The 12,894-nt window shown below is 39.5% G+C and overlaps 1 protein-coding gene across 1 annotated transcript in view; it reads left to right on the top strand.

Moving 5' to 3' along the window:
- The window catches only part of PALS2 (protein associated with LIN7 2, MAGUK p55 family member), a gene marked incomplete at its 3' end in the record, with an annotated part of 53,873 nt that extends 41,530 nt beyond the window's left edge, over window positions 1-12,343 (top strand). The window contains exons 4-12 of the mRNA XM_084260276.1: window positions 853-1,005; window positions 1,505-1,732; window positions 2,450-2,581; window positions 4,525-4,624; window positions 5,516-5,584; window positions 6,667-6,828; window positions 9,387-9,589; window positions 9,991-10,119; window positions 12,167-12,343. Coding sequence (XP_084116402.1) covers window positions 853-1,005; window positions 1,505-1,732; window positions 2,450-2,581; window positions 4,525-4,624; window positions 5,516-5,584; window positions 6,667-6,828; window positions 9,387-9,589; window positions 9,991-10,119; window positions 12,167-12,343 — 1,353 coding nt within the window. The remainder of the gene's footprint in view (window positions 1-852; window positions 1,006-1,504; window positions 1,733-2,449; window positions 2,582-4,524; window positions 4,625-5,515; window positions 5,585-6,666; window positions 6,829-9,386; window positions 9,590-9,990; window positions 10,120-12,166) is intronic.
- Between the last annotated feature and the right edge of the window lie 551 nt (window positions 12,344-12,894).

Raw genomic sequence — 12,894 nt, 5'->3', positions numbered from 1 at the left:
GTGCAATAGGATGCTTTACCTTGAACTACTATATGTGGTAGCTACAGGGTGTCCTTTTTTCTCTTTAAGACATAATGATTCCACTATCTAATTCCACGACTTTGATCTTGTTTTACCTGCATGCATTGTTTTATAAATCTTTTCTTTAGATCTTAAAGTACCTTTTACAAGAAAATCAAGACTAAAGTGCATTGTCCCCCAAAGATGATTTTATTTATTTGGATTTCCTCCTTTTGCGTTGTATCTATGTGTGTGGGCTGGTGAAAACACCATTAACAGTAATGCCTGAGTGTCTGTCTTCCAGAAAGTGAATTCTGTCAACTTGGATTGATTTGGTGCTAGAATTCTGCCTTGGCTTTATGCAAGCAGAGAACACTTGTTCTGCAGATTGCTAGAAGCCGTTGAATACCTGTCATTATCCAAATTATGGTGTAGGAAAATTTTATTACATTAAACACAAGTATCTAATGATGAGTTATCTTCATTTTTTTTCAGTGGGTTGTTTGTTTGCTTTATCCATTTGCTCGGGTACTGTCTCATTAGGTGAAAGACTATTTTAGGAACTCCTATTTCCATCTTCTTCTGTATAAGATCTCATTCCTCTCAAGTCCATTACATTTCTCCCTTGCTTCCTTTAGAGTTGTCTTTGTATTTTCAAAAGAGAGCATATTTACCAAGACAGTAGGCTTATTGGTCAATGTGAGTACTTCTATGTTTGCTCCATTCCATATGAAGTAAGAGCTTCATGAACTGGTCCCAAAAGGGCAGATTCAGTGGTTATTCAGCACTAAATCCTTTTGCAGATGGTTATTTCATGATTTGAAAAATGGGTTTTTTTCTGTTCCTTTGCAGTCACTCTTGGAAGCACATGATATTGTGGCTTCAAAATGTTACGATTCCCCTCCTTCTAGCCCAGAAGTCAATAACTCTTCAGTGAACAACCAGATTGTTCCTGTAGATGCTATTCGTATCCTTGGGATTCACAAAAGAGCAGGAGAACCACTGGTAAGTCACTGAAGACAAGAATATCTTCAGTTTAAATTGTGGAGTGAAAACATTTGCATGTGCTTGAATTCTTGCATTACATTTTAATTATTTCCATTTTTAGGTTATATAATTTAATGACGTTGAAATAAGATATTTTATGTTCTCCATCCTGTTGTGTTTTTTAAGAAGCTATGGGATAGTGAATAGGCAGTCACTAGGCTGAATGACTTGCTAGGGTAACTATCACAACATCTTTTTGCTCCTGATACAAAATGACAGGATTACATGCAATCAGGAACAGCACAGTCCTTGTTCAGTCATAGGAAAACTTGTCTGAGAGCACTTCTGTGTCACCTGATGCTTATTTGTGTGTTGGGAACTCTTACACGGTAGTAACTGTTACTGTCTGTTTTCATTGGGGTAGCCAGAATATCCCACTGATGTGTATTTTTCTTGAGGTAATGGTAAAATGAAATTGAAATTCAAACAATGGTAAAGTAGGTGTCACCTCTTTCAGGGTGTTACGTTCAGAGTTGAGAACAATGATCTGGTAATAGCACGGATTCTCCATGGTGGAATGATAGATCGACAAGGTCTTCTGCATGTAGGTGACATTATTAAAGAGGTGAATGGTCATGAGGTTGGCAACAATCCAAAAGAATTGCAGGAACTGCTGAAAAATATTAGTGGCAGTGTCACTCTGAAGATTCTCCCCAGCTACAGAGACACTGTTATTCCTCAACAGGTCAGTAACACATTTCTAACAATTCTGTGAAAAGAACTTCTGCTTGGTACTTTATTGCATAAGATTACAACATCTTGTAAGACACTCATTCAGGTAGTAGGTCTTAAGGCCCGTGATACAGTAGGCTGTGCTTACGTTGAGCAGATGCTGCATTTGGGGCTGATGCTGCTTCCTGTGCTCCCCAACCTGGCAAAAATAAGTCAGAGATGTTTCCAGTCTACTTACCCAAATACCTGGTTCTTCCCCTGCTTCAAAATTGAATCTGAAGCAGTCACAGAACTTGTTTGGTTTAAAACATTTGAGTTTGTGGCAAAATTAATTCTTAAGATTCTACAAGCCTTGAATACAGTGCTCACATCCGGAGGTTTTACTCTGTTTTAAAGTAATTTAGAGTCAGAACACTAACTGAGCTCTATGTACTGAAATGCAGAAGGGAGTGTTTTGTAATACGTTGTCCAAATAGAACAGTTGGGGGCTTTATTTTTATCATGAAACTCCTTCAGCCAAGGTTTGCACTGCTGATTATTTCTACTCTCTCAGCGGGTATATGTCAGGCTTTTTCTATAGATTGTATCTTACTTGCCAAATGCAACTCATCAAACTTTTCATGTCTTAACTTTTTATGCTGTAGGTAAAGACATTGCTTCAGTTTGACAGATAAATGAGGAAGAATGTATTTTATAATGTTTAAGCTTTGTAAATTTTTGCACGTTCCAGGTTTTTGTGAAGTGTCATTTTGATTATAATCCATATAATGACAACCTCATCCCATGCAAAGAAGCAGGTTTGAAATTCTCTAAAGGAGAAATCCTTCAGATTGTGAACCGGGAAGATCCAAATTGGTGGCAGGTTAGTGAAAAGATTAAGAAAATAAGACCCCCCAGAAGCTTCACTAGTTGCCTTAATAATAAATTCTTTAAATAATGATCTATTTCTATTAAAGAGTAAGTAAAATAAAATATTTACACTGCTATCTAATTTCAAGCTAATATCAAGATACCAACATTGAAATACTAGAGAAAATTGAATGTTACGAATTGTATATGTGACACTCACTTTGCTGTTACTGCAGTTTGTTTGACTTTGTTCTTTATAGTCAGTTTTTATAGTCAGTTTCAGTGAACAATTTCTACCTGAAGGTCTTGGGTTGGCTAAGGTGAGTGTGACAAGCCTTCCTAACAGTGACTGTGACCACCCCTTCTATGTGCTCAGATTTGAGAGGGTGACCCTGTGGATTTGAAGAGGGGTGAGAATAGCTGCTTGGAGAAGCCGTATCTTTTATTTCCCACAGTGGTGGTGGTGGTCAGTGTCTGTGAGCTGTAACAGGAATCTTCATAAACAAAGTGTTTGGCACTATTTGATATATTTATAGTTCATCCTGAATTAAGGTTGTATTTCTGCATCCAGTCCTGCAGTAGAAATGTAAGCCAGTGCTTATGCTATTTTTATTTTTGCAAGACACTGTAAACACAATTAAAGATAATCAGTGCCTTTGAAAGTGGGACTAGTGAACCTCTAAGACACTTCTCAACTAAGATACTAAAAATTGCAAGTGGCAGTGGCAATCTAGGGAGCTTGGCATTATTAATTTCCCTTCCCACCCCTAAATTGCTCACCCTTTGCTAGATGACAAGGATGGTGAGCCAAGTGCTACTTGAGAGCAGTATATATGTGACATTAAAAGCAACAAAAAATGTTTTAATATACATCAACAACTGTTGCTGAATTCTGTTCCTTGTCAGTGATGATAATAACAGCAAGAAAGAGAATCTGTGTGAGGGAAGGCAGAAAATTTATTACAGCCAATGTAATTAGTTTCAGAAGTTAGGTATTCCAAAACTCTGGAGTAGTTTGACATTTAGCTTACATTCTGTCTTCTGTTGTGCTTTTCAAATTCTCCAGGAGTCCAGGAGAAATAAATCTTAAATCTTAAACACCAGATCAATGGCAAAAATGAAATGCATTAAACCAGCATAGTGTGGTGCAAGTATTGCTATGCAGATCATGCCACCAGGGAGAAAAGTGAGGTTTTCCTTGTGCTTTCTAGCAACGCTTAGACTGTTGCTGAAAACCTGCTAGCTGTGAAAATATCAGTTCCTGGTGGAGAAAAGCATTCGAGTTGAAAAGCAAACAGTTCCTGTTAGCAAGAGCTGACCAACCAATTATGGAGAAGAAAAGTGTAACATTTTGTAACTGTGTGTTTGTATATGTGTGAAGTTTGCTGAGAATTGTGTGTGTCGTGAAATTATTATGTAGAGAATCTTAGCCAAACTGCCATTACCAGGAATACTTAATTAGTAAGATTTTAAATCTGTGGTTACTTAGTGTAGAAGGCTTGAAGGCATGATTAGGCATGTGTTAATGGCATTCAGTCCAGCTGCACTGGAGCCTGTTTGGAGCAGCTGAAAGTACGTAACATAAGGGTACTGTGTGCTAGAAAGTTTTGAGTTTTGTCACTTGAGAGTTCAGTGTCTGGAGCCATAGAACTCCATTTAGGGTTTTGATGCCAAAAGTTTATGGCTATAAGAGCTTACTAACTTAATGGGAACCAGTAATGAAACTTCCATCTATTTTATTTATGTTTCCTGAATTTTAATACTCGGTGGCAAGGCGCCGTTGCTGTAAGACAGCATTTTATATCCACATCTGGGTTTGAATTTCCAAGTCTGAATAGCAAACGTATCAATACTCACCATTGAGAAACTCTGGCTGTGTGAAAGTCAGTCAGCACCATGTCAATGAGGAAAAAATGCTTCTTACAAGTTACCTATGCTTTATTTTTGTTCCCCCAGGCTAGTCATGTCAAAGAAGGAGGAAGTGCAGGGCTCATTCCAAGCCAGTTCCTGGAAGAGAAGAGAAAGGCCTTTGTTAGGAGGGACTGGGACAACTCAGGTGAGATTTCTTGAATTTCAGGAACCCATTTTGCTCTCACTCCATTTGTTTTGTTTTCTTCTGCCTTCGTAGATGCTAGAAAACTGCTCTGTGAGAATACAGAGAACATGGTTTAGTCCAGAGAAAAGGAGGCTGAGGGGAGACCTCATTGCTCTCTACAACTACCGAGAAGGTGGTTGTAGTGAGGTGGGGGCTGGTCTCTTCTCCCTGGTAGCTAGTGACAGGACAAGGGGAAATGGTCTGAAGTTGTGTCAGGGGAAGTTTAGGTTGGATATTAGGAAAAAATTTATTTACTGAAAGGGTTGCCAGATACTGGAACAGGCTGCGCAGGGAGGTGGTTGAGTCACCATCCCTGGAGGTGTTTAAAAGAAGAGTAGATGTTGTACTTGGTGACATGGCCTAGTGTATGGACTCAATGATCTTGAAGGTGTTTTCCAACTGAAGCCATTCTATGATTGTATGATGACAGAATGCTCGTTACTATATTTTGGCTTTGACTGAAGCACAAACTGTGTGCTTAGTCTTCATAGATACATGAATCAGTTTTGCCACCTGCTGATGAAAAGCTAAATGAGGTGGGAAAGGCATAAGAATTAGCTCTTGTTTTAATTATATTTTTTATGGTATGCACTGAAAATTAATAAATTAAACATGTTTGATGGATTTTTCTGCTGTTTTATACAAAGCTTCATTGGAAAACTATTTTTTTCACTGTGGTTCTTCTACCATTTGATGTATATGAAAAAGATTTGATCTTCTCTCTAGAATACATAAAATTCTAAAATAGCCCATGTAAATTTAATTAATCTAAGCTTGCATATGTTCATGCAAATAAGCTTTGGAAAAGCACATTTACAAAAATTATGAATTTCTCTCAATTTTTATTTCTAGGGCCTTTCTGTGGAACAATAAGCAGCAAAAAAAAGAAAAAGATGATGTACCTCACTACAAGAAATGCAGGTATATCTCAATATTACATGACTCAAGTTCTCTAGGCTTCTGAACTTGCAGGGTCTAGTATATCTAAAGCTGAAAGAACTGCAGTAAAATACATTATTATAGGTTTGATAGATCAAATAATTTTTATGGTTTAATGGTGGCCAGTAAAGATACAGTGGTGCTGAGGACATCTTTTGGTAGGTGAAAGTCAGAGAAGAGCTGTGTGTTAAAAGAGAAGAAAAGTGAAAGCTTTGTTGTCATCATGGTGAGGGATGTGATCCCTCCCCTCTGCTGAGCACTGGTGAGGCCACTCCTGAAGTGTACTAGGCTTCTCCCCAGTGCAGGAGAGACATGGACAGAGGGAGATGATGAGGGGACTGGAGCATCTTTCCTTTGAAGAAAGCCTGAGAGAGATGGGACTGGAGAAGAGAAGGCCCAGGAGGATCTCATGCATGCGTATAAATGCCTGAAGGGAGGGTGCAGAGAGGACAGAACCAGGCTTTTCTCAGTGGTGCCCAGTGGCAGGACCAGAGGGAAAAATCAACAACCCAGGAGGTTCCCTCTGAACATCAGGAAACACTTTGCCTCTGTGAGGCTGACTGAGTGCTGGCAAAGTTTGCCCAGAGAGGTTGTGGAATCTCACCCTTAAAGTTCTCGACAGCTGTCTGGATGTGGCCCTGGGCAACCATCTCCAGGTGGACCTGCTTGAGCGATGTTGGACCAGATGCCCTCCAGAGGCACCTTCTAACCACAACCATTCTGTGGTTCTGTGAAAACTCACTAATTATTAATCACAGCTTTCCCATTCCGGTCAATCTCAAATTTTCTCCTTGGAAGTAAAAGTAATTACCTGGCCTTATGCTGTTGATGAAGAGCTAACTATTTTATTCCCATGCCAATTTAAAGCAGGAAAGCTTGTATCAGACTTAATGTCCTTTGAGTACTATTTATTTTCACACATGCTCTGCTGATATATATATATATATATATATATATATATATATATATATATATATATATATATATATATATCAGACTGCTTTTTTTCCTCCTTAGAGTGCTGACTCTGTATTACCTACTTTTTTCTACATTTCTCAATGCAGAATTTGATCGTCATGAAATCCAGATCTATGAGGAAGTAGCCAAAATGCCTCCTTTTCAGAGGAAAACACTCGTCTTAATTGGGGCCCAAGGAGTGGGGCGAAGAAGTTTGAAGAACAGGTTTATAGTACTGAATCCTACTCGGTTTGGAACTACAGTGCCATGTAAGTTGTCAGCATTCCTGTTGTAACGTCCTATCTAGAGCCTCTGATTATCTGGAAAATGCCTGATGTTTATCCCAGTGATTCGGGGTAGGAGTAATTCTGTCATAGTAGTACAGAGTGGGAAAACAGAAGGTTCTTCATCTTCTCAGACAACTGAACCTAGCCTGTGATGACAGTGAAAATATTTGTAACTGGCAGTTAAATGTTACTGGTGCTGCAGAAAAACATTTTGTTGTATATGTAGCATTTCAGTCTGCTAGGTTTCTTCCATGTCAGTCATGTCACTTACTGAGGGGATTCTGGAAGCTCCCAGTAGTCTTCTGTAACAAGCAGCATCTGCCGTTCAGTTCTGTCTGTAGAAGCACCCTAGGCATTATAAATTGTTACTTTAATATTAGAAATGTAGGAGAAAGCAACCAACTTCCAGTAAAACTGAGGGGTTTGGGGTTTGTCATCTCCCACAGTTTATGTGATAGTTGGATGTTTCAGTACAAGCCCATGATCTTTCTTTTCTTCTCCCTATCAACTTGAGAAGAAACCACTGAAGGATTCTTTTCATGCCTTCTTTCAAGATAGTGATGTTGCTCATTCATAAGATCTTTATTTTTTTTAACTGCCCCCTCCTGTTTGACTGCTGACCACCCTGCTTCTAAATTATTGTTCTCCTTCTGCCACCTGCTCTGCAGAATTTCAAAGCCAAACCTTCTGTTTTCAGTGGGCAAGAATTAGATCTGATAATGGGGGTGGAGGGACAGGTATGGAAGATAAATAGTGCAACGGGAGAGAACCAGTCTCTCATTTGCTGTATCTCTAACACTGAAACTGCCCAGGGCACTTAGAATTGGTGTGTGCTGACTGATAACAAGGTTGACTTCTCAGTGTTAGTTTTTGAAAGAAATTTTCCCTGGGAATTGGCAAAGTAGTAAGCAACTTTTTATTACTTCTGAAAATCTTTTAGTACCTTTTTAAAAAGCCCTCAGAATTGCTGGCTTCTCTAAAACGCTACAGAGATGTTTAAATATATACATACACGAAGTAATGCAAAACAGCATTAAAATGCTCTTACTTGGAGATCTGGAACACCTTCAAAGGCATAAAATCTAACTTTTCCAACCTAGCAATCTGACAACTGAGTCATGCACATGCAGTATGAAGTTTATTGCGTATAGAATCTCCTCTTTTTTTAGACTTTAAGTAGGAGAAGCAGTAATCTTAGTTGACTTCAGTCTCTTTGCTCAGAAGAAAATTCTCTTGGTTATTCACAAACAGATGTGTGTGGGGTTGTTTGGTTTTTGTGGTTCGTGTGGTTGGTTGCTTGGTGGTTTTGAATGGCTGAACTGGATCCAGTTTTGCTGTGGGGAGAAGCACGTCCCTGGTGTTTGAGTTCTGACCGAGCAAACGGTGCCGTGGTTTTCCTTCTGTGTGGGGAGCTGAACTGCTGTCACCTTCGGGCTGTAAACAGTTCAAGCTCATTCCCCAAAATTTATTTCAAACTGAGATGTTGGGGGTTTTTTGGTATTGCCATAACCACTCTAGTTTTAATTTTTCTGTAAAATCTTGGCTAAAACTAGATGTTCTAATAATATGTTAATTGCTAACAGCTTCATCATTTCTCTGGGGACTTAATTTTTCTCTACTAAGTTAATAGGAATTACTGGGAGGGGGAGAATGCTTTCCCCTTGTATCACCAAGTTGCACCACGTGGTGATACAAGTATCACCAAAGGGATCCATTCACTGTTATGTTTAATTGTATTGTAGAGCTAAAACCTAATTAAATGCTTATGTTGTTATTAAAATGCAATGCTTAATTGTACTGTAGAGTTTAAATCTAATTAAATGCTAGTGGGCAGATAATATGGTGATTGGACAGCAAGGTCAGTAATAATATTCTTCTTTTCTTTTTTATATTTTTTTTTTCACTTTCTTTCTTAAATAATGTCTGCACAGCGTAGCCAGTACCCAAGATAGCTGCTAATGAGTTGACATTGCTTTAAAGGGCAAGGTGTTGTGGGACGCAGCATTAGCTTGGCCCACACTAAGATTCTGCTACAGTGGCTGGGCTTCTGATACTTAAGCTAACTTTCTTTATAGCTAGCTCAGGTAATTCTACCCTATAGGGTAAATATGGGGAGCAAAGCATGTGCTAAGATTTGGGGGGGTGGGGAGGTGGCAGTCTCTGATGTCTGCTCAGTTATTTTCAGAGTACATTTGGCATTGGACAGTTAAATTTCCATTTGAGTTCCAAGGCACTTAAGTATTTTATCAAGTGAATAATTAAAAGGGTGGTATGAATTAGTATTGTATATGGTGTGAAGGAGTAATACAAAATAACTGAGCAAATGGGTAAGTGACATATAGGAAAGAGTAGAACTAAAGGGAACAGGAGGGAGTGTGCTCAGTGTTGAAGCTTATACGAGAATAATTAATCTGTACACGGAAAAATTTTAATTCTGTGTTAAGGTGAGTTATACTCTCCCTAATAACTTAATAGGCAGTCCAATCTCATATCTGTATTAAAAGAAAATGTTCAATTTCTGTCCTAAACTTTTTGTTCAGTTACTTCACGAAAGCCAAGGGATGATGAAAAGGATGGGCAAGCATACAGATTTGTGTCACGAGGTGAAATGGAGATGGATATTAAAGCTGGCAGATATTTAGAGCATGGAGAATATGAAGGAAATCTTTATGGCACCAAAATTGACTCCATCCTTGAAGTTGTTCAGACAGGAAGGACCTGCATTTTGGATGTGAATCCACAGGTATGTTATTTGTGATGTTACACTTCAATTGTGGGAGTGTAATGGTGAAGAGCTATGCCTTTAAGTTAGAAGGCTTCTTAGCTGGGTTAAAGAATACAGTATCAATGGGATTCTTGCCTTTGTGGTGCTTAGCTGGAACGAGTTAGAAGATGGGAGAAAAACAACTTAGAATCTGCATGGATGAGGAGTCTTGCAGAGTAGTAAATAATCTTCTCAGCCAACGAAAGAATGGTGTCGAGCTGTTCAAAAGGCAGTGCAAGGAGTTCCTAAAATAGAGATACCAGTCTTTGCTCAGGCGGTTCTTCCCATTGTAACAGACGGGTCTGGCAGTGTCCCTTAAGTAACAGGCATGTATGGTGTGTCATTCTCAAACTTCAGTTGTTTTTTTTCTTTTCTACTAGGCCCTGAAAATATTGAGGACTTCAGAATTCATGCCCTATGTGGTGTTTATTGCTGCTCCAGAGCTGGAGACATTGCGTGCCATGCACAAGGCTGTGGTAGATGCTGGAATTACAACTAAACTTCTCACTGTAAGCAGATCACTTCATATTTAGTTTGCTTTGAACAGGATGTTCTTAGATTAATATATTTTTTAACTTTCATTTTAGATGGAATTTGCTCTGAAATTAATGTCTCTAAGAAAAGTTAGGCAAGATTTTGCTGATTACTTAGTAGAAGTTAATCAAATACTATGTGTAAGGCAGATTGCTTCTTTCTTAAAAATAGACCTCTTACGGAGAAGTGTTGATTACAAAAATTACTTGTAGTGTGTTACTTGGGCAGTGTCACCTCTGATTATTTGCAGCAAATGGTAGATACTTGATGGTGGGGATTCTTCTTTTATGTAACTGTCTTCACTTCCCCATCTGTCCCCCCCCTCCAAAGTTTTTTGTTCAGGTTTGCCTTATAACACAGGTGTGCTTTAAAAGTGGAACCTGCAATACCTAGGAAAGATCTTGCAGCACAAATAGAAAAAAATCAACCGGCAGCAGCATGCAGCCAGGGCGTGTTTCTGGGGCAGCAGCAGCACGTGCTGCCCTGAGAACCTGCCCTGAGAAGAGCCAGAGTAGGAAGCGTTGAAAAGCTGCTCTTCACCTCAGGTTCCTTGGTCTGTCCTGTAAAGCAAAGTGGCACACTTTACCCCTTAGATCTTCTCTCCTTTTTGGAGACACTGTGTGTAGCAGGGGGAAATGGAGACCTCTTCCCCCCCCGTGCAGCACGTTATGAATACTCTGTGGGCATGAACTTTCCTTCCCAGCTGTTGGACCAAAGCAGCAAAAGCCAGACTGAGCAGTTACGAGAAGGGCCCTCTGTGCTCAGGGGCGGCGTCCCTGGCTGAGAAAAGCCATGGGTTGCTGACAGATCACACCTGTAGTGCTGCAGCTTAGCTAATACCAAAATCTTGTGCAGTGCTGAATGACAGGGCATTCAAAGCAATGGAACGGAGGGTGGGTAAATTTCCACTAAAGGAATATGGGAATTTTTAGTGGGTTTTTAATTTTCCAACCTCTGAGATGCCATTCTCTTAACCACATGAGAGACTGTCCAGTCCTAGTCACGGACTCTGGTTATTAAAGGTTCTAGTATCTCCGTGGGCAGTCTGCCTTTCCTCCTCCCTGCCCCAGATGAACCTTGAATTTTGTGATGTGTGTAAGAGAGGGGAAAGTTAAAACTGTCCAGGGAAGTATAAAAACAATTTCCCACACTTCCTAATACTTGATTCCCTGAGGGACATCCTTGCCTTGGTTTTACTTGTCCTTATGAATAATAAAGACGGTAGTGACATTTAAAATACACATTTATGTATCTTTATGGATTCCAAGGGGTATCTGTTCACAAGTATGTGAAGAGTATGATTTCCCTTTTCATATTCTTGTACTTCCTGAACAAATGAAGAACAAACCTCATTTAAAGTCTTGTGTCCTGCTTGCGGATGGGCCTACCTTCTAGCGTCCTCTACCTCTCACTATTTTGCTTGTCTCCTTCATTTGCTGGGAAGGAAAGGCTGTCCCCCAACTCACTTCTCATTTTGGCTTTGGTATTGACACCTGTATTGGGACTTAAATAGTAAAATAAATATTGTCAAGGGGACAAATCTCTTAACTGCTTCCAAAAAAATGCTTTTGTGCAGAAGTGGAGAGGAGTTTTCTGAGGACGTGTAGGGCTAATGAAACATAAAAAATGCTCAGTGGCAGCACTTCCTGAAGGCTTCATAATGTGGAAATAAAAATCTCCTGCGTATTTTGCAGCTCATGTCAGAACTCAAATAATGCAGCAGTAGTTTCCAAACAAGGAGCTGATGTCAGGAAAGCAAGTCTGAAACGTAGCTTCTAAAATCAGCCAGGTTGTCTAGACCCTTTTTCCTACCAGAACTGTATCTTTCACTTCATGCTAATTCTTGGGTTTTTGGGTGCTTTCTGTGGAAACAAAACAGGGCACCAATGTATTTACATAACCGATGGACTCAGCCGTTCCTAAAGCGTTCCTTTATTCTGATTGGGTCGTCAGCTGTGTGTACAGGTGTAGAAGGATTTGCCCAGCCTTACGCCTTAGTAATCTGTCAAACCTCTTCAACAGGACACCGACTTGAAAAAAACGGTGGACGAGAGCGCGCGGATCCAGCGGGCGTACAACCACTACTTTGACCTGACCATTGTAAACGACAACCTCGACAAAGCCTTCGAGAAGCTACAGACTGCTATCGAGCGGCTGCGGCTGGAGCCCCAGTGGGTGCCCATTAGCTGGGTGTACTGAGGTCTCTCACCAGGGGCTTAACTAACAAATAAAGCCAACTGCAGCAGATGCGCTGACGTGACGCTGTGTAGATACCAAGGATAACCTACGGCACCCCTGCATTTTTACTCTGTGTATATTCCAAAGTACACTATTCTGAATTTTTATAAAAATGTTGAAGGGAAGGTGTACCTAAATATGTAATTTATTTTAATTTTTCTAACTTTTTACAGATAACCTTTCTATTCATATCACATGAAGGAAATGCGTTTAAACATTTTTATATGTTTTGATTTAGTACCTTTGCCTTTTTCATCTGAGAATCTTTCACTCACTTCAACATTTACATCTTGGTCTTACATTTTCACTGTGATTTAAAAAAAAAAAGGATACTTGAAACAATTTTTGTAAAACTTGTTAACGTCAGTGTTTAACTGGTCAAAAGTCTATAGCTCTTATTAGGAAAGAACACTAATTTCTTTGGGATTTTTTTTTTCTTCATCCTTAAAAAAATTAAAAAATTAATGGGAGCAGATTTTTAAATATTAAAAAGCAGCAACCAACACCCAGCT

This window comes from Gallinula chloropus, assembly GCF_964237585.1.
Source record: "Gallinula chloropus genome assembly, chromosome: 2".
In the NCBI taxonomy this organism is placed as follows: domain Eukaryota; kingdom Metazoa; phylum Chordata; class Aves; order Gruiformes; family Rallidae; genus Gallinula; species Gallinula chloropus.
The sequence above is the reverse complement of the archived record's forward strand: the minus strand, read 5'-3'. Positions and strand labels throughout refer to the sequence as shown.